We start from the raw sequence: 24,050 nt of genomic DNA, 5'->3' as shown, positions 1-24,050 counted from the left end.
CCGGCTCTCACAGCTCTCTGCACAAGCAGCAGCGAAATCACAGCTTCCCCAATGCAACCAAAACTGGACTCTTCACAGCCGCCTCCGTTCCCTCCCGCGCAGCTGGCTGCGGACGGACTGGGGCAGCAGGAGCGGTCACTGTGCAATCACAGGTTTGAAGGGGCATGGGACCAGCTTGTGGCCGGGTCCTGGGCAGATGAGGGCGTGGGTGTGCTAATCCCCTCTGAAGGTGGGGCAAGAAGCACCGCACTTGAGAACACACAGTACCAAGCAGGAAAGGAAAACTCACAAAGGCTTTTATTGCTGGGACGAGGGAGTTTTTGGTGAAACACCTCTGACACAGTACTACTGCACTGCTCTTTGAATAAAGAGTTCAGATTTTTTTCTTGGCTTTTTTTTTTTGTTGTTTTACCCTTCATGCCTGTAACATGACCAACCCTTTTCCAGACATGTTCGGTGATGGCAGGCCACAACTAGCACTCTCGTAATTGTCCTCATTTGTCTGATGCAGACATAGGTTTGCCCTTCGGGCACAACAGCTAATGCAATGGATTTTCTTCCTCCAGAAATAGGGTGCTGCGGTCTGAGTGCTGCTGCTTTAATGCCTTCACAGAGGTCCTTCCCTCAGAGCCTGGGCAGTCCCACCAGCGCCGTGCTGACAGCGAAGTAGGGGCTGGGGGCCCTTTGCGGAAGGGCCCTGCAGGGACCACCCTTCTCCTGCCAGTCAGTAGCAAACCCCATCGTGCTTGCTGTGGAGAGGGGTAAGATGGGTAAGACGGGCTGCGCCGGGCACAACTCTGCTAACTTAAAGGGAATGGTTATTCTGGCCTAACCCCACCCTGCCACAACCCATCACAAACCTTACTGCCAAACACTCAGACTATAACATACGTGTCAATCTATATTAACAGCCCAGGTCGAGGAGCCGTCCTGTGTCTGGTGTCCCAAAGCGAGATATTTGGGCTCCTGCAGACTACAGGAACTCTACTGCATACAGACCTCCAAAGGGACGGCTCTAACACTTTCTTCTTTCAGTACTAAATGCTGCCTGAACCACAGAGCAGTGACCGCAGGCTGCGACTGTCAGTGTCGCCCCTCTGCCTACAGGAGGGTAACTGAAAAGCAGCCCCCTCGACAATTAATGAACCTGTCTCTGACAGTAAATGGGCCTCTGCTGATTTGAATCCCTGTCGGGACACTGGTTCTGAGCACTTCTGCTGACTCCCAGTCAAATATTTGTGACTGTTCCTTGGGTGTTGTTCCAGCTTCTTCAGTGGTATTTACGCCAGCGATGACACTCTAGAAAAACAGGGCGGGGGGGGGGAAACCAGAAGAGTGTTAGCACAGTGCCATGCTCGGGCACTACGTGAGCGTGCTTTGCCCAGCAGCGATGAGCAGGAGACTGACTGCAGCCTCCTCTGTTTACGCGCTGTAGAGCTGCGCGTGAAAGCAAGTCCTGCTGGGGAAACTACACAACCACCAGTAAATCTCTTGTCAGTTATGAGTAAATCCAGGGAACGGGCGCTTGGTGTTGGAACATCTCCTCCCTCTGCTTTGTGCAGGGTTTAAAAGTGCTCCCGACAGTTCCTGGCGCTCTCCAGGGAGAAGCTGTGAATCAGCAACTGTTATCACCAACTTTAACTAAATTCCTCTGCCTACCTAAGCCAGGTCAGAATACTGTTCTCTGAGCTCTGGTATTAGTCTTAACTGTGAAGTATTTTTAAACTATTTCAGAGCTTGAATTAACACGAATGGCAAATTGACTTTCCACCTACTGCAAAAGGGGGAATTGCCTGAAATACGACAGATACCAAGAAGGAAATCTTACTGATGTGCTGATAGTTCCAGACATAGCTGAGGAGGCAGTATCCAGCCAGCAGCATGGAGATCCCAGCCGGTCCGCCCCTCTTCACGTTGATGTATTTGTCATAATAGCCGCTCCAGGCTGTTGGAACAGAAATGCAAGGGTCAAATCACGCACAGGTCTTACGGAGTTCACTGGTTTCTGTGTAACTTTCCAAAGCCAAATGGTTGGGTCTATTAATTTATTTCTTTATAAAGATCCAAACTGGCCGCTTGGACCAGGCTGCAGCAAGTGAATCAGGTAAGTGGGACAATTCTGCCCCAAGAGCTGGGAATTTACCTTTCCGCACTCCTCCAAGCAGCCCCTGGGGAGACAAGTCGCAGGTGGCCAGCCACGCGGGCAGCTCCCCCAGCCTTACATCCATCAGGCGCCTTTCTGCGAGGGGACCTGTGCGATGAGAAGTCAGAGTGGTCAAAGGCAGGAAAGCGAGGGCAACGCGTGTGGTGCTCTCGTGTTCCCTGCACCGGGTGCTGAGCATGGAGCCGGTTATCTGGTACAGCTGCAGGAGACTTGGGCCTGACTGCTCAGAAAGGAAGAGCGAATTGTCTCTCCCACAAAGTGAGTTGGCTCCACCAGCCCCAACATGCAAGAGTCTGTCTTAAACCTAAAGAGAAATGTAAACCGTTGGTTTTGCAGGCTGGGGGGTTGGACAGTTAACCTCCTTGGATCCTTCCTGGATCACTTGCTGGACAAGCCCAGCAGCTTAGAATTTCCTACCCCTCCTCTCCCATTCACATCAGACAGTTTAGTCTGACGGTGCAGTAAATCTCAGCAGCAGAGACTTTTGTTTCTCACATTACCTTGCCGTCCCTCTGAGAAATTGCCCTTTGGTATCTTTGTTGTGATCCCCACATCTTCTTGGAAAGGCTTCCCTTGAAAAATACTCAGCCCGTCATAATTAGGATACAAGTCTGGAAACCACTCCAAGCCCATGGCACCTGCCGGCGTGCTCCTGCCAGAGGCCTGGGATAGACAGATGGGTTGGCTTTTGGAGGTGTGGAGCAAGAACTGGTGTAGCGCCAGCTCAGTGTCCCTCCTCGCATTCAGGATGGGCTCAGAAGCTAGAGCCATCTGCTCCTTGCTCTCTCGAAGCTTTTGTATGCTGGTTAGGTAATTTTTGGATGTCCCTTCATTGTGACCTCTGAAACCCTCTATCACTGACAGATGGAGGTTCTTGGTATGCAAAGCAGAAAGAGGGGCTTTACATTCCACACCAACTTCTAAGTACATCTGCTCCTCTTCTGTCACAGTTTTGTCTATTCCCTTCTGCTGAACGAGGTCACCAGGGCTATTGCTGCAGTCAGCTTCAGGGGGATCTTTAAGTACGGGTATTTTTATTGCCTTTAAACTACTGCCTTTTTCTCCCTTTGAGCTTGCAGGCGCATCCTCCGCAGCTCCGAGGCCGCGCGTCTCTGTGTTTGCGGTTTCTGGAACAGTTATTCCCTCCCGTGGGTCAGGCTGGGCTGCGTCAGTGGGGTCAGCAGCGCTGCCTGGATGCGGCCCTTCCACAGGCGACCTGTCTGCATTGTGGCTTCCTGCCGAGACGCCCCTGCTCCTGGAACCGCTCTTCTCCCTGATCACCCTGGCGCGGTGCTTCTCTATTACTATTTTCACTCCATTACTCAGCTTTTCGGGTATACCTTTAACCTCCTCGGGAGGCAAATCAAGGGACTTGGCTACGTCCTGTACCGCAGGCTCCACCTTCCACTCTGTGCTGCGTCCGTCGGGCTGGCGGCAAAGCCCGGGCCCGGACCCTCCACCCTGCTCGGCCGCGGCCTTCTTTCCTTTCCGGGCCGCCGCAGCCGTCTCCGCGCGTCCTCCTGCCGCCGCCTCCCGGGAGGCCCCGTCGGGCAGCCCCTGTCCCACGCCGGGGCTGGGCGGCCGCTTGCTGCTCTTACCGGCCGCTCCCGCCCGCGGGCCGCTGCCCGCCCCCGACCCGGCGGCGGGGCCGGCTCCGTCCGAACCAGAGCCGCTCCCGGGCGCGGAGGGGCCGGCGGCCGGACCGGGGCTTAAGCCTGGGGCGCTGCTGGCGGCTGGGCCTAGGCCTAGGCTTGGGCCCGGGGCGCTGCCGGGGGCTGGGCTCGGCGCGGCCTTGCAGTGCGGGAGGTGGGAGCGGAGCCGCTTGAAGGGCTTGTGGCAGTGCGGGCACAGCTCCCGCCCCGGCGGCGCCGCGGCCATGGCAGCCCCACGCCGCCCGCCGCCCTCCCGGGGCCGCTTTTCCGTCAGGCGCAGCCGCCGCCGCCGCCCCCGGTGGCGGGGGGGGGGTTGAGGGGGGGAGGGAGCAGCCTCGGCAGCGCGCATGCGCGCCGTCCCCGCCCCGGCGCACGCTGTGACGTACGAGGGCGTGGTCGGCTTGGGGAGGGCGCTGCGCAGGCGCAGGAGGCGGAGACGCCGGAAGCGGCGGTTGGAGCCGAGCAGGGGACGTCTCTCCTCAGCGGTGGGCGGCGGGCCGCGCCGGGCCAGGCCGCACCGCGCCGTAGGGCAGCCCAGCGTCTCGCCTCGCACCGTCCCGCCTCGCAGAGCTCAGCCCAGCCCGCTATGAGCTGCCGGCAGCCGCTGCCGAGCGAGCGGGGAGCGAGACAGAGGTGGGGGACGAGCCGGGGTGGGGGAGGGGAGCGCGGCCTGAGGGGAGGCGGTGGTTGGGGAGGGGGCGAGGGGCAGGGGCTCGGCCTCCGGGGGACAGCCCCTCGGGCATCGGGGGGGAGGTTTCGGAATGGGGGGGGGGGATGTGGCGACCGGGGGAGCCGGGCTGGCAGGCGGGAGGAGGGGGTGGATGTGTGGGGGGGTGGCTTGAGCAAGAGGGTGCGCGGAAGGGGAGAGCTGCGAGGGTGAGGGACGGGGGGAGAGGGGAGGAGCGGCCCCCTGGTCCCTGGAAGGGGTCAAAGTGGAGCGGGGAGTGTGGCGGCGGCGAACGTTAAAGGTGTAGCCCGGGGGGGGGGGGGCGGTTGGCTGCGTTCGGGAGATCAAACGGGCGTAGAGAATGCGGAGGATATGGGGGCCTCGCGGTGTGCTGGAGGGGCGTTTCTCGGCTTGGTGGGGAAGGGGAGGAGGTAGGTCCTATCTGGGCGGAGGACCTGGGGTGGGGGAGAAACGGGAGGGACCGTGAAGCATGTAAGAGTTGGGCTGTGAGTGCCCAGCGTATGTGAGGTGGCAGGGTAGGCCGCGGGGGATGGAGGTGTTGAGTTTGCTTGTGGGCTGCAGGCGTTAAGAAAAGGAGGGATCTAGAGCCACCGCAGATGTGGAGCGAGGGGGGGAATGTCCCTTCTAAGAAGAGTGGTCCTAGGAGAGAGAGAAGCCGACGGACTGTGGTGGACAACGGTTGAGAGCGCTGTGGGCATCCCAGGGATGGGAGAGCTGGGAGGCAGCTCCTGGTCTGTAGGCGTGGACCAAATACTGGCAGCTGAGCCTGCTGCTGCAGCTTGTCTGTAAGAAAAGATTCAGTTATAAATACCTCACTTGAGTCTGTTTTGACTCATTTGAGTATGTATTAATTTTTAGCCACCAAAACAGCTCCATCCTATATTTTGGATAGGGCCCAGCATGCTGAGGTCCTGGTTGACCTGTGGTGTTTGTTTGGTGGGAAAAATTATATTAGTATTAAAATTCTGCAGACAGTAAGGGACGTCGGTTCGCGGGGATTCTAGGTTGCTGTTGTTGGTCAGCTGCCGTGAAGCAGCGTTGATGTCATAAGAGGGTGGCAAATACATCAGAAACAGGGAAGGATTTGTCTTCCATGAGGTGTTTCTGACAAAACTTTCTTTCCATATGGAAAATAATGTTGATCAGGAATGTGACTTGACTTCAAATGCTATCAGAGTGGAGAGACTAAAGAAAGTCATCATAGGCGCTAACTGCAGACTTATGTAAGCAAGATGAATGTAACTGGGTATTTATTGAAAGTGTGGTCACTGTCACTCTTCCCAGGTGCTTTTCTTAGCCTGTCAGATGTCATTCAAAGTCCCAGTCTTATTTTTAGACGTGCCTGAGTACTGAGAGCAGTTGCAAGGCTGAGAATTGTCAAACGAGTTTATTTAGAAAGATGCTTAGCGCTGGTTTTAATGGCAGGTGGAAGTCCATGTTCCTTAAACTGATATGAAAACATCGGCCTGGCTACTTTGTGAGAAACGTGATCATTTTCTCTCTATTCTGTAGGGAACAGCTGAAAAGAGAATATGAAAGTCCACAGCACATCAGAGGTTTACATACATCCTTCATTAATTTATCAAATTTTCCTGCTTTTTTTTTGTAGAGTTCCCTTTAGAGAACAAAACAGAAGGTATATCAGTAATCTGATAATATTTTTTTTTCTCCTTTCTCCCTGAACTTTCTTCAGGAAGAGGAGACGAAATGGCAATGAAGATGACGGTCATGTTCCCCAGACAAAACGTAGTACCAGGAATACTGTCCTTCAGGACTCTTGGGACACTGAGGTGAGAGCCTTCTCGGGCAAATTCAGTTTCCTTTAATACTGAATTTAAATAACGGTTGGAATATTCTGTGAAATTTTAATTCATGGAGAGTAGTTAATGAAAACGCTTTATTTTGCTTTGTGTATGAGGTCATGAGGCTTGACTCTGTTACGTACTTCAGAGATTGAAATCTGTAAAACGTGGTTTGGAAATCAGCATGTTTTCCAGTGAACCTGGTTATCTTTGGCCTGAATATTTCTGTTAATATACTTCAAATACTGATGTGCAGCACCCAAGTGAAGATACAAGAAAAGCATTTGCTGCCACTTCCAGTTTTGCTCTCTGAAATGAGGTGTAAAGTATCCAGAACTGAGGAGATGACTAGGGTGGATTACAAGTGAGCGTGGTCACTTTGCCTGGCCATCTGCTCTTCCAACTTTGCATTTACTTACAGTAACGTGATTATTTGTGGTAGAAAGTCAAAAAGCATTCCAACTAGTGCAATACACAAAGTGCCTGTTGCTAGCAGTAGTGCTTATCTGATGTTTAAAAAAATGCTCTGATAAAGCTCAGCAGTTTAAGCAAGACTCGCTCGCTCACAGCTAAAATACTTGAACTCAGACTATTGGGTTTCTACTTGTATTTGCCGTGATCTTTTGCTGGACGCGAGATAAACTGTCTCTTATTCTCTCATCACTCACATGACAGGTGTTCTAGGATGGTGTAATTTGCTAGCTGTGAGATTTCTTTTTTTAAAAGATGCTGATTTCCAAGCTGCTGCCAGATTTCCTGAATTGTTGCCTGTATTAATCATCTGAAAATTCACTGTATGCATTTCTAATTAGCAATGTAGCTCTGTTGCAAAATGTTCATGGAAAAGAGCGTGCAGAGCAGAGGCTCCCTCCTGGTTTGTGTCCCTGGAAGTTAATGAAATGGATTTCTTTTAAGGTTTTTGAAATATCCTTGTTGGTTTTTGTACAGCCCTCTCCGAAGATTGACTGTAATGAGCGATTACGAACTATTGCAGTTGTATTGAACTATTAACTATACTTTGACTGCAGAAAATGTTTTGTGCTATGTAACTCTGAGCAACGTATCTTTAATCATATGGTAATGGCTTCAAATGTTTACTTAGATTTAAAATGATACAAAGTTCCGTATCCCACCATTCCTTTTGTGAGGGAGACTTTCTTTTAACCAGTACACCTTTACACATAGCTGATGTGATAGTCAGTGATATTGTATGGAAAATACTCTAACAGCCGAGTTGTTCATCACGAAGGAATTGCTGTGATGAAAAATGTTCCTGGTTCCTGTATTGCTGTTTTGCCAGAAGTAAGACTTGCTGGGATGAAGTAGTTTTTGCTTCTCGGGTATAACGGGTAGAACCATAAATAGTTGCTTGTCATCTGACACTGAATCACTTGTCCAACAGGTTAAACACCTCTTCGTGTGTAGAGTAGTTAATGGCTAAACGAGCTTTGTGGCGGGAGGAGGAAGAATTTAGTGTGGAACAAGGGATTGAAGTAGGAGTAATGAAATTAAGAATATCAGGAAAAGCCTTCATGGTGAGTGGCAGAAGCACCTTTGCTTGTCATATAAACACTTGGCGTTTGACTGGGCAAAGTTGCTAAAATGCAGAAATGGAAATAGTCTTGTAGTAGCCACACAAGAGTGGATGACCTTAACCCTGTCCTTAACGGCTGTTTTGTTTGGGGTGCCTGCAAGTGAACAGCATGGGCATGAGCCGCCTGCCCCGCCACCAGCAAAATCAGCGCAGAGTTCAGCTGCTGAAGCTAACATTAAGACTCCTGCTTCATGCATGCACTTGTGTTGTAAAAGTATGTTTTTAACACATTAAACCCTGACGTGCAGGCAAGGAGAGTCTCTTACTGTTGATGCTGAAGTGGAGGAATGCGCCTCCTGGACAGTTTTACAAAAATCAATGTTCCCTTTCTCGAGGGAACAAAATTCACAATGTCGTCTACTGATGAATAAAGCTTTTTTTTTCCTTTTTTTTCTTTCTTGTAATGTTGGGTCACTGAATTGAGCATGCCCAGAAATTCAAGCCATGAGATTAAATCAGTGTTATTTGAATGTTTCTTTAAGGACTTCCTGTGCCAAATGGAGAAATTCTTGTGCTTATAGTGCACAAGTGCTTCCGATTGATGTCACTTCTAAATTCTTGGCCATTTATAATACTTTTATTTAGTTTCCTGATACTTTGCCATTTGCAAAGGCAGCTCTTGCTGATTACAAATCCTCATTAGCTTTAGGATATTGAACTGGGAGAGAAAGTGTGTGTGTGAGAGCAATTTGTAACTTCAAAGAGCACATGCGGAGAAAATTGCTTTTCATCTGAGGGCATACGCACACCTGCTTTTTGTGAAACTTTAGCTAACGTACTGATTCCTTTTGCCTTCCTTCAGTTGAAAGTTGACTGTTTGCTCTTACAGAGTATGGTTTACTTGAGAACATAACCTCAGTAGGAAAATCAGGCAGCTGTAATACTAAACATGAACTTGGCTTTTGTCAGGATCTCTTTCCTTTTCTTTTTTTGCCTTACTCTCCGTAGCTGACAGCAATATGTGTAAGGTGAAGGGAGATTTTTTTTCTTAGAGGCAGGTCAAACGTGGGCTGTTTGGTGTCCCTCAGTCCCTCACTTTGAATCCCACTGCTCACATGAGCTACATTTGATGCAAAAGGATATCGCTGTTTTCTCCCGCTAGATTGTCCTTTCATCCAGGGTAGACAGCATCCTCGACTCCGACTGACTTTTACAGGAGGGAAACAGATTCTCTTCAATCTCTGTCAGCAATACCTCTTGGCAAATGGCTATAACAATGTGCAATTCCTGCTCCTCCTGGAACAAACCACTCCCGCGCTCCTAGGTGACAGCCACCCTGAGGATGACAGTAAACTTCTGCTTTGCAGTTCAGTCCGTGAACAGGCACATGACGAAAACGCTAGACTAGAACTACAGCGAACGTTAAACATTAGCGAAGCAGAGCGTTTGCCACCGCGTTTCACTTCCTGTTCAGCCTGTCCTCCGCTTACCTGGAGGTTAGCTGTGGTGTTTTCCCTGGTACTCGCTTATAAATTCAGCAAAAGCCCTTCCTACCCTCCTGTCATTGCTGCCCTGTACGTGAAGTTAGGCAGAGTTGTAGTGGATCCTCTGAGAGGCTGGCTGCGAGCAGCCGCTCATGAGAATTATGAGAATCTGCAACCTGGGAAATCACCAATGAAAAGCCCTTTGCTCTGATTTTCCCTGGGAAGGAAGGGAGTCTGCAGTGTTCTGACTAGCTTTTTTCCTTCCTGAATAACTTTCTTCTGTAAAACCCCATTTCTTGTGGTTCCTCTTTGTTATTCTGAGCGATGACAGGATTCCCCAGAGCTTAGAAATACCACGGTTTTATCGGTGGAGATTGCTGACGCACAGCAGCAGTTGCTTCTCTCAAATCAAAGTTTTTGTTTAGCGTTGCAGCTATGCCACTCTGCAGTATTACACTATTGAGGAAGGGCTGATCTTAAATTCTAATTAAAATCAGATGACGCCTCTGTTAAACTCATCTTGAAAGATTTTGAGAGCAGCAGGGTCTGAATGGCTGTTTCTTAAGTTCCTGTCATGAATGATTAAGATGCTACGTCACAGATCAGCAGACTAATACATTTAACAGGACATTTGTTTGGAAATTATTTAAAACTTCTATAGCTACTCAGTGTGATGTTAAGAGGGGCTAATGAGTCAGGTAAACCCTGAAGATGTCCTTTTGATGCTTAAAGTACTCATAAACTTTCATTGGGCTACTTTCCTTTGCCCTTTTGCTTAAGACTTTGTTTCATTGTGTAGATGCCTGTCATTGCTGACATGATGACTTTAAGGATTCTTTTTTTGTCTAATTGTAGTCCAAATGCGTAACAGAATGTGCACCACAGCCTGGGGAAATGGTAGGTCTTTGACGTGATTTGGGCAATAAATGGGCTTCACGTGCTAGTGAATTTTTGCATTAGAGAAATGGAAATAAAGAGGGTATGACAGACCCTGTTGATCTGTCAACAGCCTTAGATGTAGGAAGCACGTCCCAGGACACTATCTCAGTTTTAAAAAAAAATTAGACATGCATAAAATAATCATTACTAACAGCTCTAAAATGTTTGTTAAGATGTGAAACTTTAGCTGTAAGTAATACTAGGTTTTCATTTTGATTTTTACCTTGATTTTCAGAAGGTGGCTGTAACGAAAAACAGTAAGGAACACAGACTAAAAGGAAACAAAGTGTCCTGTGCGGTGGGTTTCTCTCCAAGGCTGCTGTGACTTGTTCAGCGTAACAGCATTGCATTTCAATATTTGTGCTTCTATGCAAAATGAGATGGTCTAGCAAGCACCATTTCGTGGCTCCTCTCTGTCCTTCTGGTGTTCTCTCCCTCTCTAGTGTTAGCAGCATTAGGAAGAGGAGCTGGTTGCTCGTGTAGTTACATCTGCTGCTTCCTCAAGAATGACTTCACATGCGTTTTGTTGTTTTCTTCTTGCTAGCTGAACCTAACACGCCAGCGCGGGTGCAGCCTCAGTGCCGCTGTCTTGCTTGCTGTACTACAACAGAACTGAAGCATTTTTGGTGCTTAGCAAAACAAGGAAATTTATATGGTTGAATTGTCACGATCGATTGTGGAATCAGTGCCGTGGGGTTTCCAGTCGGCATTGAGATGTGGTCCACCTCAAATACTCATACAGTGCCTTCCTGGGCCTTTCTCACTGCTTGTCGACAGACGTGTCGGGTGCGGTTTGCACCATTCTTCAGATTCACTCCAAAGTGAGGCCTTCTGGATGTGGTGCTGACTGTTAAATTACTGTGGACTTCTTTAAATTTGGCTTTCTCTGCTGTGGCCACCAAGCTTTGACTTCTGTGGTTTTAGTTTAATACTTACAAAAATGTGGGGTTTTTTTAGCTGCTGTCACTTATGCTGGCTGCTTTTGTGAATTTACTTCTTATGGGATGGCAAAGTAGCCATTCTCTGATTCTTAAGCACCTAAATATTTGCAGTGTTGTCCTGAACAGCGTATCCCACAGTAATGAAATATTTCAGCTGTTACTAATGGAACCTTTCGTTAGCAGCCCTTAAAATGGTGTAAACCAAACAGTTTTATGTCTTTGAAACACTGAAAATGATGGCTAATGCTCTTCCAGTCATTACCATGAAATGTGTTTATCCTAAATGCTGGCAAACGAGCCCTGTCCTCTACGCGACCTAAATCATGAGCTCTCTTTTCTGCGTGTGGAAGTCTCCGATGCCTGTCGCTCTTTCACTGTCGTGTCAAGTAAATTGTTACGGAAAACTACCAGTTAACATTGCCGTCCCAGTACTTAACTGGGAGAAGAGTAGTTGTATGTATGTCAAGGTGTTCAAAGACTTAAAATGGGTATCGTGTTGCATTTGTTTTTAACAGCCTGTTGCTTTGGATGCTTCAGATCTCATTTTAGAAAGATTGACTTGTAGGAAAATGCTTTGCATGGTGCTCACCTAAAACGTCTGCTAGAACAGAAGAGATAGATAAACTTTTCCTCATGCCCTGCCTGCCTTTACTGACACGTGCAGTTCAGTAGGAATGTTCTTTATTTTCCAATTCTCAGATGAATTCAGCAAACTTCACTAGTGCTAACGTGGGTCATGGGGGCAGAGCTGGTGGGCCTAAAACCGAAAGATTGAAATCCAATGTACTGGAGGTCAGCGAACCTCCGCGTGAAGGCTTGCTCATCCCTTCAGCTCTGTGACGCTTTTCATGTGTTGGCAATAACGGAAGCTATGAATGCCAAGAAAGCACTTGGTGGATTTACATTAGTCCATCAGGCTGACCGTGAGCCTGAAAATCTGGAAGGGAGGGACTTATTGTAAAGATTGTTTGCTTAACTGAGCTGTTTCATTATGGACAGGAGAGAAGACTGTGATTTTGCTGTTAACCTTCTCTTTGTCTCAGTCCTCCAGCAGCGATAGCGGCAGCAGCAGCAGCAGCTGTAGTAGCAGTAGCATCAACAGCCCTGACAGAGCGTGCAGTGCAGAAACCAGCCTAAACCCGATAATTGCAGGATCCAGTCCTGTCTCCTCTCAGTCCTTCCACGAGCAGTCTGCACTAAGCCAAGGTCCTTACTTCCACATCAACCAGATCCTGAAGGAGGCACACTTTCACAGCTTACAGAGCCGGGGACGCCTTCCTACATGATGAACCAGCAGTTCCCTGCCTTCTGTGAAGGGACAGCACTGTGTAGATTTGATATTTCAACTTAAAAGTTTGTTAAAATGGAATTGCACAAAACGCCTGTTGCCTTTTCAGTCTATATTTGAAATAACAGGTTAACAGGAAATTGTTTACTTGTGGTTTGCTGCACTATTGCAATGCAAAAGGGGCTTTGAAGCAATTTTTATAGGATTCTTTTTGGGGTGGTTATAAAGTACGTGTCAAGAGGAGACTGAGGAATCCACATCTGTGTTATAGGATTGCAAAATGTCCAATTCCAATCGACTGCCTAATCTGTTTGTTAGCAATTTGTTGCTTTATGTAAAGTTCTCTCAAACGTTCATCTTCAGTTTTATAAGTCTTTTTTTAATTTCAATAAACTAGTAAAAAATTTATTTGGCAACATAATTTTTTTGAGCATTTAGAGTTAGTAAGACAGTAAGAATAGGTGCCGTCACTGGAATCCCTTAGGACTGCCCCAGCTGTGAACTTTCCACCCAGCTCCGTGTGCGATGAGCCTTACCTCTCTTGATCTTTACTGCTGCGGTACTGAAAAGAAAATGTGAAACTAGAACCAGGACAGCTTAGGCAGCTGTAGCCGAAACGTCAGGTGCCCGCTGGCTTCACTTGGAGAGCAGCTTTATGGTGCCTATGGAGACAAGTACAGAGTAGCCTGGGGAGAGGCTTTTGAAGAAGGAGAGGAGTCTTACATTGCTCCAATACCCATTTCTAGCTGTGAAATGCTTTGTTTTCTGTTACAGTGTGTAGGATTTTTTTCCTGTAATTTGGCTTTAATGTTAACAACTCCTAAGGAATAGGAGATGAAAGAGTAGCTGCACCTCTGTTCCAGCAGCCAGATGGCAAGGACAGTCCTGACCTGTGCCTGGTTCAAGGGGCGTACTGTGATCTGGCTAAGGATGGAAAAGTACTTCTCTTCTGACAATACCACCAGAGGTGTCACCGCTCCCTGCCAAGGGGAGAGAGCGATCTCAGTGAAGACAAATACGCAGGCAAACTTTTTATTTTTTATTGCATCACTTGGTCATGCCAGAAAGCCATCCCAGCTTGAAGAGAGAAGGTGCAGCTGTGTCTTCCTCCTCAGTTACAAGCTGCCTGAACAAAGAGCCAGGGCGCGATGCCTCGTCTTCTGCTCTTGTGAGTGCAGGAGGGGGAACCTGTTAGTTTTTAAAAACAAAAGCGTCCGTAACTATTACAGCATACCTTTGACTCACTCCATACCCTCGTCTATAGTAGCTGCAAGGAGGCAGAGTCTACAGCAGAACAGCTCTTCCTAGGCAACTTGAGCTTGAACTACAACCTAAGCGGTGTCACTCCTGGTGGTTAGTGACAGGCAGAGGCAGTTCCAAGCGGCAGAAGCACAGCGCCTTGCTGTTGTTGGCAACAGGTAACTTTTCAGGTGTCATTCAATGCTCAAAAAAACCCCCAACCCCATTCTGAACTGCAGGGGAGGGACTGTTGCTCTCGGAGCCAGGGAATAACAGCATGGTAGAAGTACAGCTGTTGCCCTTGCAGAGAGCTGTTCTTGAGTAACTATGGACTTCAACCTCTCCTGAACTGTTTTAGCATAAAAGGAGCAAGCATCTGTCGGGGATTCTGAGAAGTGTGGCTAGCACAGAACATACGTTGTGCCACCACGGCAGGTGAAGGGAGTGGGAGGAGCGAGCCAAACATCACTGCACACTTCTACGCTCTACTACAGCTGAGGTGTAAGAGGTAAAGAATACCTTTATTGTGAAGCTTTGGGCTTTTAAACAACCCTTATATTATGTCTGGTCCTTAATGCTTCTGAATAATGGAGAACAAGAGTTGCAGAGTAAACATCAGCATCTCAAGTAACACTCTGCTCTGATAAAACCAGACCTTTACGCTTCTGTCCCAGTTGAAAAGACATCACCACAGATAGATTATTGGGTTAGCAATAGCTAAAGGAAACAGATTACTAATTACTGTTTCCTGTAGCGGTGAGGTATTCCTTGGCTCTCTCAATCCTCAGCGTAGAGAACTCCATCTAAGCAGATGTTTTAAACTGGGGGAAACGTAGCAACGTAAGGGTTGTCTACTGCTAAAACTCAGAAACGGGACAACACAGAGCCTTTGCAAGAGAAGCAAGCCACTGTTCACACAGGCTTAAATACCCAAGCCAGGCTTCGTCAGGAGTTAAAGGTCAGCATCGCACTGGAAAGGAGTTCAAATAATTAGCTAGTATCCTTCAACGTTTCCTGCAGCCATCTTTAAATGAATTGTCTTTATGCATTGACCTCAAAATGCCTCATCTGTATAAGTCTTCACTGCATGTTCATGGTGGTTATTGCTTATGTTTTACCACAGAGCAATGGGCCCCAAAAATACAGGGGCCATCAGGTTTTTTTTAAGGGTCAAGGGGAAATCCAAACCATCTCATGCTGTGTTGCCGTAATGGTTCTCTCATTTTACCGAAAATAAAAATCAGGTTAAATATTAACTGTTTGGCTACTTTCTTCTTTCCCCGCAAGCTCTAGTGTTGGTGGGAGAATGAGTACTGGCAAAAAGTTAGTATGGCTCAGTTTTACCAACCTGAACTCCTTCTGTGCTCCTGGTAGCAGACTTGCTCTTTCGCGAACTCGACATACTCAGCGGCAGAAGTCCGAATCTTGAGTTGGAAGAAAGAAACGCGGCCGGTCACAGGGAAGTAGCAATTCTAGACCTGCTTCCCAAAGAGACACGAGAACGCACAGAAGAGCCGAGTACCTTACCTGATCTGGCTGGATGCTAACGGCAAGATGTTGTGGAGCTCCTGGGAGCTCAGACCGCCACTCCTGCTCGTGTAATGATTCTCTGTCCCGGTCAGCAAGCCAAAGAGAACCTAGAAGGCACGAAGGAGCTGTTTGTATTTGGGGGCATCTGCAGAGCTGACCACACAATACACTGCTGGCGAGTCTACTGGCACGCCACTTGTGATTGATTTTAAGTTTGAACATTAAACGTCTCCCTTCCCCATCTAACTCTTGCTTCTAATTGGCACTGCTCATTATTACCGTAGTTGAGTTCTAGGCCTGTTTCAGCACTACTTAACCCAATTAATGTTGCACAGGCTCCAGTGACTCCTGTTAAAGTTCAGCCAACTCCATGCACGATTATGTGCTGTGCAGCCAGCTCAGCAAGCTCCTCTTATCTTCAGCTGGCATTAAATACTCCTCCCATTTCTGCGCAAGTGCCAGTAGTTATCTTTAGGCATTAAGCAGTTTATAAAGCCACCCCAGCTGCCCTTCAGAACGTGTTTTGCAGCCCTGCTTCCTGATCCATCCCTTCCTTTTCCTTGAACTTACAGAGGTTTGCTGAACCAGGCGATTAAGGTTGCTGTTCAAGTGTGGAGTAAAAACGTCCAAGTCAAACGGATCTATGTGTCCCTCCAGGAAGTCGGTCACCTTCTCAATCCTACAAGCAGAGCAGAGGAGTCCTGTCAGGGGTTACGTCCTGGCGACGGCTGCTGATGCCAACAGGGCCGTTTCACCGGTCCCTCTGAAACAGTGAGGGACTTACCCCTAAGAGGTGACTGAGCAAAATGGGAATTACACAACCTACAACATCTGCTGTTGCAGAGGAACCTTCTCCCTGTGGTATGTCTCAGAGGGAGATGCCTCAGTTCTCAAGACTGGAGCATACACAAGGTTTTAACTCTTGGGTGGGAGCTTAACTGTTCTCTCCTAGGGGCGGTATCCCTGCCGCTGTACTGACACGCCGTGTACGCAAGCAGGGGGGACCAGCCCGCTGTCTCCGAGCTCTCAGCCGCGGAATCCCACCCCTCCTTCTATATTTTGAGGATGAACTTAGCATCGGTGAAGATGTCAGAGCTCAGAGTCTGCACTGCCCTTCTCCCGTGAGGCCCAAAGGCACCACTCCTGCAGGCATTCTCCAGGCTGTCGGTTTAAAGCATTTCAGGGCTTCACAAACTACTGCTAGTATCCGAACCCCAGAACTGCACCGCACCCGGAGTCATGCTTGATCCTGCTGGTTTTTGCTTCCTCACTCTTTGCCGTCAAGATGATACTCAGGTACCGCAGATCGTAGAGTAACTGCAGAGCTCTGTTCTGGGTCATGGGGAAGGTGCCTGCTTTCTGCAAATAGGACAGTCAGGAACAGGGCTCTTCACTCACACTGTGACAGGGCTGTCAAAGGACTGCTTCAGGGGAAACGTTTAAAAACACCAGCACCAAGAAACAACCAACCTAACTGAACCGTTCTGAGCATGCAATCTGGCGTCTGATCCCTTTTTGCCTCATTTTTGGGGGAGGCAGGGGAAGAACTCTCACAGGCAGACGGTTTCTGTTCCAAGGGACAGGAGCATATGCATCGCCGTGTGCCCAGCGACCCTCCCGTCCCACGCCAGCTGGAGCAAGGGCTGATCCTACTCATGTACCTTCTCCTGCTTCTCCTCCACGAGCTTTTCATAAGCAGCAAGCACTTCTGCCATGCAGGTCCTCAGTAACTCCTGCAAGGTGACTTTCGGAAGAGTGTGACCACCGACACGGTTCACCTCTTGGCACAAGCTGAAGAGGAGGCACTGGACGTACCAGGACGGCTGTTTAAGAAAACAGTGTTATTTTCACGTGGTCTGTAAGCTACATTGGCTTTATCAGTGGCACAACATCGCTTTAGGTCTCGTGATGCGAGCTTCCTACTTCCTCAGCAACCACAAAACTCTGCCAGTGAGACCTACCTGCCCTCATAGCATGGCTCAAGTATCTCACGGGTTTTTATTTACTGACACACCAGACTTTTAGTTATAGCAGTCCTCAAAGTCCCACAAGTACTTTTACCAGAGGTATTCACCTGAGTGTAGTCGGAACAGAATTGCTTGTTGTGCCTCTTCTGTCACCACTGACCCTGCTCTGACCACCTGCTACCTGGGCTCGTTATTTACTCCCTCGCTCTTCTCCTGGGCCTCCCAGCTATCCTGAGCTCTCATCCGGCTGCTTTTTCCTTCAGAAGCAACAAAATCCACCTTGTAAGGTTCACTACAAAAGACTATTGCCCTGTCCAGCCCCTCCCGTACTGTGCAAACACAGAACTCACTCTTGCCCTGGCCCTCCTCTCCCTCCATGCAATCGCCACATGCTTTGTCACTGTCAGTGTCATTCCTGCACCACCACCACGCCTATGGAAAGCTGCAAGCCTCGGTTCTCTTAGGCTTTGCACAGTCCCACTGTTGCAGCCCCGTCCTCCGGTGCATCCGATTTCCATGAAATCTCTCTGCTGGGGGCCTCTGTGTATAAACCAGGCGTAAGTCCTTTGGCTCAGCTTTACAGGATCTGGGCCAATCTTATTCATTTGAATATACAGCAGCAAGTATCTAATTTCCTTCCTCTGACCTCTGTCCTTAGGAGGCGAGTAACTCAAAGAGCAAATAAGAGCACCGGAGAGCGTTTGCCCTCTGCTCATAACACCAAGCAAACTCCACAGCAGGTCAGCACCATTTGACAAAGCAGTGGTTTTGGAAACCAGCGCTTTTCTCCTCCCAGCAGACTGTTTCTCTGTGTTTACCGAGAGGACGTTTCTCGTACCTGCACAGGCAGACGGATCTTTGATGTTACGCTGTTTCCAGACTCGGTCTCTTCCTGAATTTCAATTTCATCCCAGCTGGTGGCTGTGGCCAAGACAGAACCAGCTGTGTCTAGCAGCAACGTGCGGGTAAAGCACTGAACCAGATCCTAGAGCGCAAAACACAAAAGCACCCAGTCACAGCTGGACAGCTCTAACGGGAGTACCAAAGGATGGGCAGCCTGCTCCTGCCCGTGGAGAGACCGACCTCTCGCATCCCCCCGCTCCTCCCAAAGTGAATTTTACGGAGACACTGGATGCCACCTCCGAGCTGCCGCTGCCTCCTCTCCCTGCAGGCTGACTGAGCAGCGTGGCAACAGCGCAGCGAGCTCTCAGCAGCCAGCTAAGGAGCAGCAGGGCTGACCGCAGGGAGCTGAGCAAGTGAAACCCACACAGGAAGCAGCTGTGACGAGAGGACAGCTCCTTACTTTGGTGACAGCTGAGTTCCAGATCTGGTAAGCAAACAGGCTCTGCTGCAGGAGCTCTGCCTTCACCCCCTGCCACTTGGCCTGCATGGGGGTCACTTCCTGGGCTTTCCCCTTCCCCAGCTTCTTGGTGGAGCGGGTTTCCTTCAGCGCCGTCTCCGTGCTGCCCGACCGGCCCAGGATACACTGCTTCAGGTGAGGGCAGAGCTCACTCAGGGACTGGCAGAGTCTCGCCATAAAGAGGACAGCATTGAGTCTGGCATCGCTGGGAGCGTCCGCCTGCCCCCCCAGCAGGCTCTGGGCACTCTGGAGCTCTTCACGCACGCAGCCCAGCACGTGGTGGATGCAGGCAACGCAGTGGTCACGGAGCAGCCCCTCCACCGTGCTGGCGTCAGCGTAGCGGTCGAAGGCAGAGCGCGGCTGCACCGCGGGAGCGGCCTCCTTGGTGGCCGAGGAGTCCGTGGGAAGGTAGCAGAGGAGGTCATCCAACCTGTCCTTCAGCTTTGAGTCCAGAGCCGAGCAGAAGCTCTGCACGCACGGCGTGAGCACCTGGGCCTTCATGGACAGGCCGCTCTTGGCGAACTGGCCACGGTTTGCCACATTGACCCAAGCGGCGTCGGAAGGCAGGTCGCTGGAGCTCTCTGACCACAGGAACAGGGCCACATTGTGTTCAAACTGGATGTGCTTGCTCAGGGCAGAGGTGCCGGATTTGACTTCGAGTTCCTGCAGAGCTAAGGTGAGAAGCTGTTTGGAGCTGCTCGAGATGGAGTCAAACCCTTCTTTGGTCAGTGTCTGGAACAGAACCAGGAGAGGAAAAAAAAGCACCTTTTACATGTGCCTCCTGCCATCTAGCACTTAAAATACACACTTAGTAATGCTAACAGGCACCACTGTTTGAGACAACAGGAGGGGGCACAGAGCAAGGCTCCCCACGAATTGCCGCAGCAGAGCGCCCACCTCTAGCCTGTCCAGGAACAGCTGCTGCAGCAGGTCCTCCCAGAAAGAAGCAGGCTTGTCCAAAAGGCGACGGCACACTGCCTCCCAGTTCTGGCTTATGGACTCACTCGTGAGCAGCTCCCACACCGCGTCGCGAATCCCCGCGAGGCCTTTCATGCTTTTCACGTAGACGAGCAGGTTGCTGACCCCGGCCCTGATGTCGTCACTGCACCTGAAGGGAACGTTTCACTTCGGTCTGACTTGCTCAGACACAGCCCCGGGGAAGGCAGGTAAGAACATCGGCTACATCAAGGTGGGGGAATTCTTAACCTGTCGGTAAGAGGCTCTGCCTGCAGAATCACCTCTGGTGCAAAATCACCTCTCTCTCTCTCTCGGTGAGGCAGCTGCACCCTGGATCCCACACTAGGGCCCCCGCAGGAAAGCCATGTGCCCACCGGCAGGAACCCTGGGCTCTGGCGGGTGTCGAAGCCAGGAGCACTGCACCCCGGGAATGCCAGCAGGCAGGGAGGACAGGTGGGGGCTCTGGGAAGGGTTGCTGGGGAAACATCCCATGGCCAGCGAGCACATCATGGGGGGCTGCAGCTGACGGCAGGGACCAGCTGGCTCCATCGGATAATGACAGGACTGACAAGGCTGTTAAGAGGCAGGCAGGGCTGCTGGGCTGTCCCCATCCACAGGGCAAGGCAAGGTGGGAAGGGGTGGAGCTGGCAACTCTATAAAGGGGGTCTGGCTGCCCCCACACACTCCAGGGAAGAGCAGAGGAGAGGAAAGAGGTGCTGGACCAGGAGCCAAAAGAGCCAGGTAAGGGATTTTCTTCTCATTTACTCTGTGCTTGTTTGCTGGCGGTTACGGCAGCGTAAAGCAGCTCTAGTATCGCTGTGCAGCCCAGGTGATCTGTTATATCAGAGCGTTACAGCCTGACTGCTAGGACGGTGCTACGCTGCCTCTGGGTGTTTTACTGCTGGGGAGAGGGGATGCTGGGCAAGAAACCAGCAGAAGGTGCAGCCTGGCTGGAGTGAGTGTGGAAGTAGGCGAGCCTGGGTTTGCTGTGTGCTGCTGCCTCAGCACAGAGGCCGCGTGGTGTCTGGGGGAGTCCTGCAAAGGGGAACTCTGTCACACTCACATGGCGATCCACTTCTGCAGCGTGTCTCTGAGGTAGTCCTGGCTGATGGGGTGTGCCAGGGTCCGTAGGGCTGGCTGGAACTCCACCACAGACTCTGGGAGGTACCTGAACCAGCTGCTCAGCTTCACCTCATCCTCCAGAACCCCACCTCTCCCTGGAAGCACATGGGGTTGGGGGGAATCAGTCCAGCAAGGGAGTGGCCTCCTGCCTGCAAACCTGGGCAGGCAGAGGCCTAACGCGGAGCTGCCCGGGCACTCACCTGCTGGGTGCTGGCCTGTGGCGCTCTCCAGGGTCGAGAAGAGCAATCCGCACGGCAGGGCTGAATCTGGCGGCATCCCTTCAGGCATGGTGTAGAAGAGAGCATGAGCCTGGTACAGGGTAGTGGTTAGCAGCTCCATCAGTGAACACACCTGAGCTTTTATACCTGCACCTGCAGAGAAATTGCCTTTCAGCTGAGGCAGCCCCTTCAACAGAGGGGCAAGCAGCCCTGTGTTTCAAGGCCTGCAGTTCTAGTGAAACCTTCCGGGGAAGGGCTGGAGGGCAAAGGACTCAGCCCCAGGCACCACCTGCTTCCCCGTTACAGATGGCCTCGGCTTGAGATCCTGAACACTGTTAATTTTTGCAGTGTTTTGCTGCTGTGGCAAAATGCTGCCAGCGGTAGCACAGTGTGGTTACATCCCCACCATCGTGAGCTTTATGGGACTCACTTGCCTGCTCTCCTGCAGGGTAAGAGAGAGATGAAGCGAAGGGGGCTATCCTGACTTTAAAAAGGAGGCAGCCTGTCATACTGACCGTGGTGCGGCTGGTTGAGAAGCTGCTGAATGGCCAGCTTCCTGGCCAGAAGGAAGTCGGCGAGGGCCTGGCGCGGAGAGCTGTCCTCCAGGAGCATGATGGCACACAGGGCTTCTGCCACCGCCTGGTCCGACACGGTCTGGCTCTTCAGCAGGGACTTGCTCTCCTGCAGGATGGTGGATCTGGCAAGGGAATGAGGTGGACCGTCACTGGTCTCGGTGCTTGACTGAGATACTCAGGTGCGGTTATGTGATAACCCACCAAGCAAGGATGTTATTTTCCCCAGGCAGAAGTGGGACTATCTGGGTGTTATGGGACCGGGCGAGGCGTTCTTGCTCCACAGGGCAGGGTGGCTGGCAGCGAGAGCCTCGGGGCAGCACTGGGGTCTCGGGTCATAGGCTCATAGAATGGTTTGGGTTGAAAGGGACCTTCAGAGATCATCCAGTCCAACCCCCCTGCCATGGGCAGGGACATCTTCCACTAGATGAGGCTGCTCAAAGCCCCATCCAACCTGACCTCGACCGCTTCCAACGATGGGGCATCCACCGCTTCCCTGGGAAAGCGTCCCACCACCCTCCTCGTACATTTCTGCCCAGTGGCCACCGAGGAGCCAGCCACGGCCGCACGCCGTCCCACCCGGCCCACCTGAGGTGGCTGGCGGCGGCCACCTGCCGCAGGAGGATGGGGAAGCGGGCGAGGACGGGGCTGCCGCGGGCGCGGGGCGCGTCGAGCTGCAGCTGGCGGCGGAGGTGGCCACCGAGCAGGTGGAGCCGGGCGGCGGGCAGGTACCGGCCGGCCTCCACGGCGCCCCACACCTTCTCGGGGACGTCCAGCAGCAGCTTCAGCTGCGCCGCCGCCCGGTAGAAGCTTTCCTGAGCCGGCGGCCCAGCCTGGAGAGGGGAGGAAAAGAGAGGGTCAGGGGGGCTCCGGGGCCGTCCCCCCGCCCCGCCGCAGTCCCTCACCCCCCTCACCGGCGGCGCGGGGCCGGGCCGGGCCCCGCCGCCCCGCTGCAGGCCCCGTACGGCGCCCAGGAGGCGCTCGGCGCTGAGGCGCATCTCGGCGATGGTGTCGGCCGCTTCGATGAGGTCGCGGTACCGCTCGCCCACCATCTGCCGCAGTTCCTCCCGCTTCTGCTCGATGCCGGCCCGCAGCCGCCGCTCCACCGCCCGCAGCTCGGCCGCCGTGTGCGCCTCGAAGAGCGCCTCGGCCTCCGCGGCCCGCGCCGCCATGGCCGCTCCAGCCGGGAACCGGGACGGCGCTGACGTGGACGCCGCCGCCGCCATCTTTGCGACGGGAAGGGGAGGGCGCTTCCGGGCTGGCGTCGGGGCGGGGCGCCGCCATCTTTGTGCAGGGCAGAGCCGCGCCCGGGCGCGTTGCCGTGGCGACGCGGCCCGGGGCAGCGGGGGGTGGAGAAAACACCGATTTATTTTTTATTTATTCGGGTTTTTCGTCCGTTTCCCGGGGAAATGGGCCGGTTATCGCGTCCTGCGGGTGCCGCTCTCGTTCCACACACCCCGGGAGGCCCCTCCGGAGGCGGGGGGGTGGGTTTGCGGCCCGGCTGCCTCTAATGCAGCGGGCCGCGGCCCTGCCTCAGCCCCCGGGGAGCGGGGCCGGGGGCCCGGGGGGGGGCCTCTCGCCGAGTGTCCCCGCGTCCCCCCTCCGGCGGATCTGCCCTAGAGGGGACCGCCCGGCGCGCCCCCAGGCCCGTGAGCCGCCACCGCCGCCCGGCAGCGCTAGAGGGAGACAGCGGGCCGGCGGAGGACGGCGGGGCCCGGCCGCCCTGCGGGCCCCGAGGAGCGGGGAGCTGCGGGGGGGGGCCCGAGCCGAGCCGAGCCCGGGGTCCTCCTCCGTGACGGGGCTTTTTCGGTTTGGTGGGCTCTGCTCAAACAGCTGCCTGGCGGGGGGGCGGCGAGGCTGCAGTTGGGGGTGTGCTGAGGCCCCCTCCAACAGCCCCGCTCTGCGCACCAAGATTTTCCCCCAAAACGCTTTCAGCGAAACGCCGCCGGCCCCATCTGGTGTGGTTTTAATAAAAAAGAAAAGCCCTCCTCTTGCTCAGGTCTGGCAAAACCACGCTGAGTGAAGTGTGTCTGTGGGGGGCGCAGCTGGAATGCACCCACTGGAAACAAAAAGGCCCCCCCCTGAATAGTGTTTTATTTCTCCCTTTTTTTTTTTTTTTAATGTAGCTCCCGACTTGCAATACCTACACTTTCCATCATCTCGTGTATTTTCAGCCTGCAGAGGCAGAATGAAATCAGCACACGCTCTGGTTTTTGTTTGCAAAATCTTCCCTGGGCAATTACTGCCTTTCTCGTATTGGCCTTCGTGTAAAGACTTAATGTTTTCCGATGGAAACCCAGAGCCGTCTCTCTGTGTACGTACGTGTGCGTACATACGGTTATATATAAATCTGACCAGAAGAACTCCCCGGAGCCAACGTACCTGTTTAGCACCTAATACTGACTCAGCCAGCTACAACGCGGTGTAGCAACAAGCGTGGTAATTGCTTTCTTACAATCGCTTGTTCCCAGAGGACAATCCTGCCCCAGCTCTCTGCTGCTCCCCTGCGAGAGGCAGATCTCCAGGGGCAGGGCTGCCCACGGGGCCGCTTGCCTCTGCCTGGCAGGAGAGCACCCAGCTCCACGGGAGATGC

At 52.1% G+C, this 24,050-nt stretch overlaps 3 protein-coding genes across 10 annotated transcripts; 1 reads left to right on the top strand and 2 right to left on the bottom strand.

Annotated features, from left to right (window-relative positions):
• Positions 1-274: 274 nt before the first annotated feature.
• On the bottom strand, positions 275-4,074 carry MTNAP1 (mitochondrial nucleoid associated protein 1). Of its 3 annotated transcripts, none has more exons than XM_076353781.1 (4): positions 2,665-4,074; positions 2,144-2,251; positions 1,829-1,945; positions 275-749 (listed from the first exon to the last, which is right to left on the bottom strand). In XM_076353781.1, exons 1-4 carry the CDS (start codon positions 4,040-4,042, stop codon positions 625-627), a joined length of 1,728 nt encoding a protein of 575 aa, XP_076209896.1. In that variant the 5' UTR covers positions 4,043-4,074; the 3' UTR covers positions 275-624. The 3 variants fall into 3 exon arrangements, with proteins under 3 accessions (XP_076209896.1, XP_076209898.1, XP_076209897.1); XM_076353783.1 differs by having other exon boundaries at positions 3,505-4,074; XM_076353782.1 differs by having other exon boundaries at positions 659-1,299.
• A 202-nt stretch (positions 4,075-4,276) lies between these two features.
• On the top strand, positions 4,277-14,987 carry VCF1 (VCP nuclear cofactor family member 1). 5 transcript variants are annotated; one of them, XM_076354070.1, is made up of 5 exons: positions 4,277-4,449; positions 6,198-6,294; positions 10,180-10,221; positions 10,499-10,561; positions 12,248-14,987. In XM_076354070.1, exons 1-5 carry the CDS (start codon positions 4,403-4,405, stop codon positions 12,488-12,490), a joined length of 492 nt encoding a protein of 163 aa, XP_076210185.1. In that variant the 5' UTR covers positions 4,277-4,402; the 3' UTR covers positions 12,491-14,987. The 5 variants fall into 5 exon arrangements, with proteins under 5 accessions (XP_076210185.1, XP_076210186.1, XP_076210187.1 ...); XM_076354071.1 differs by lacking the exon at positions 10,180-10,221; XM_076354072.1 differs by lacking the exon at positions 10,499-10,561.
• COG1 (component of oligomeric golgi complex 1) lies at positions 13,519-22,707 on the bottom strand. 2 transcript variants are annotated; one of them, XM_076354068.1, is made up of 15 exons: positions 22,372-22,666; positions 22,046-22,290; positions 21,401-21,582; positions 20,868-21,038; positions 20,609-20,762; positions 19,486-19,696; positions 18,532-19,320; positions 18,067-18,213; positions 16,923-17,084; positions 16,493-16,620; positions 15,832-15,940; positions 15,259-15,368; positions 15,080-15,155; positions 14,662-14,701; positions 13,519-13,680 (listed from the first exon to the last, which is right to left on the bottom strand). In XM_076354068.1, exons 1-14 carry the CDS (start codon positions 22,627-22,629, stop codon positions 14,684-14,686), a joined length of 2,760 nt encoding a protein of 919 aa, XP_076210183.1. In that variant the 5' UTR covers positions 22,630-22,666; the 3' UTR covers positions 13,519-13,680; positions 14,662-14,683. The 2 variants fall into 2 exon arrangements, with proteins under 2 accessions (XP_076210183.1, XP_076210184.1); XM_076354069.1 differs by lacking the exon at positions 14,662-14,701 and having other exon boundaries at positions 22,372-22,707.
• Positions 22,708-24,050: the final 1,343 nt, after the last annotated feature.

Source organism: Aptenodytes patagonicus, chromosome 16, assembly GCF_965638725.1.
Source record: "Aptenodytes patagonicus chromosome 16, bAptPat1.pri.cur, whole genome shotgun sequence".
Classification (NCBI taxonomy): domain Eukaryota; kingdom Metazoa; phylum Chordata; class Aves; order Sphenisciformes; family Spheniscidae; genus Aptenodytes; species Aptenodytes patagonicus.
Note: the sequence above shows the minus strand (reverse complement) of the source record. Positions and strands in the feature narration are given on the sequence as shown.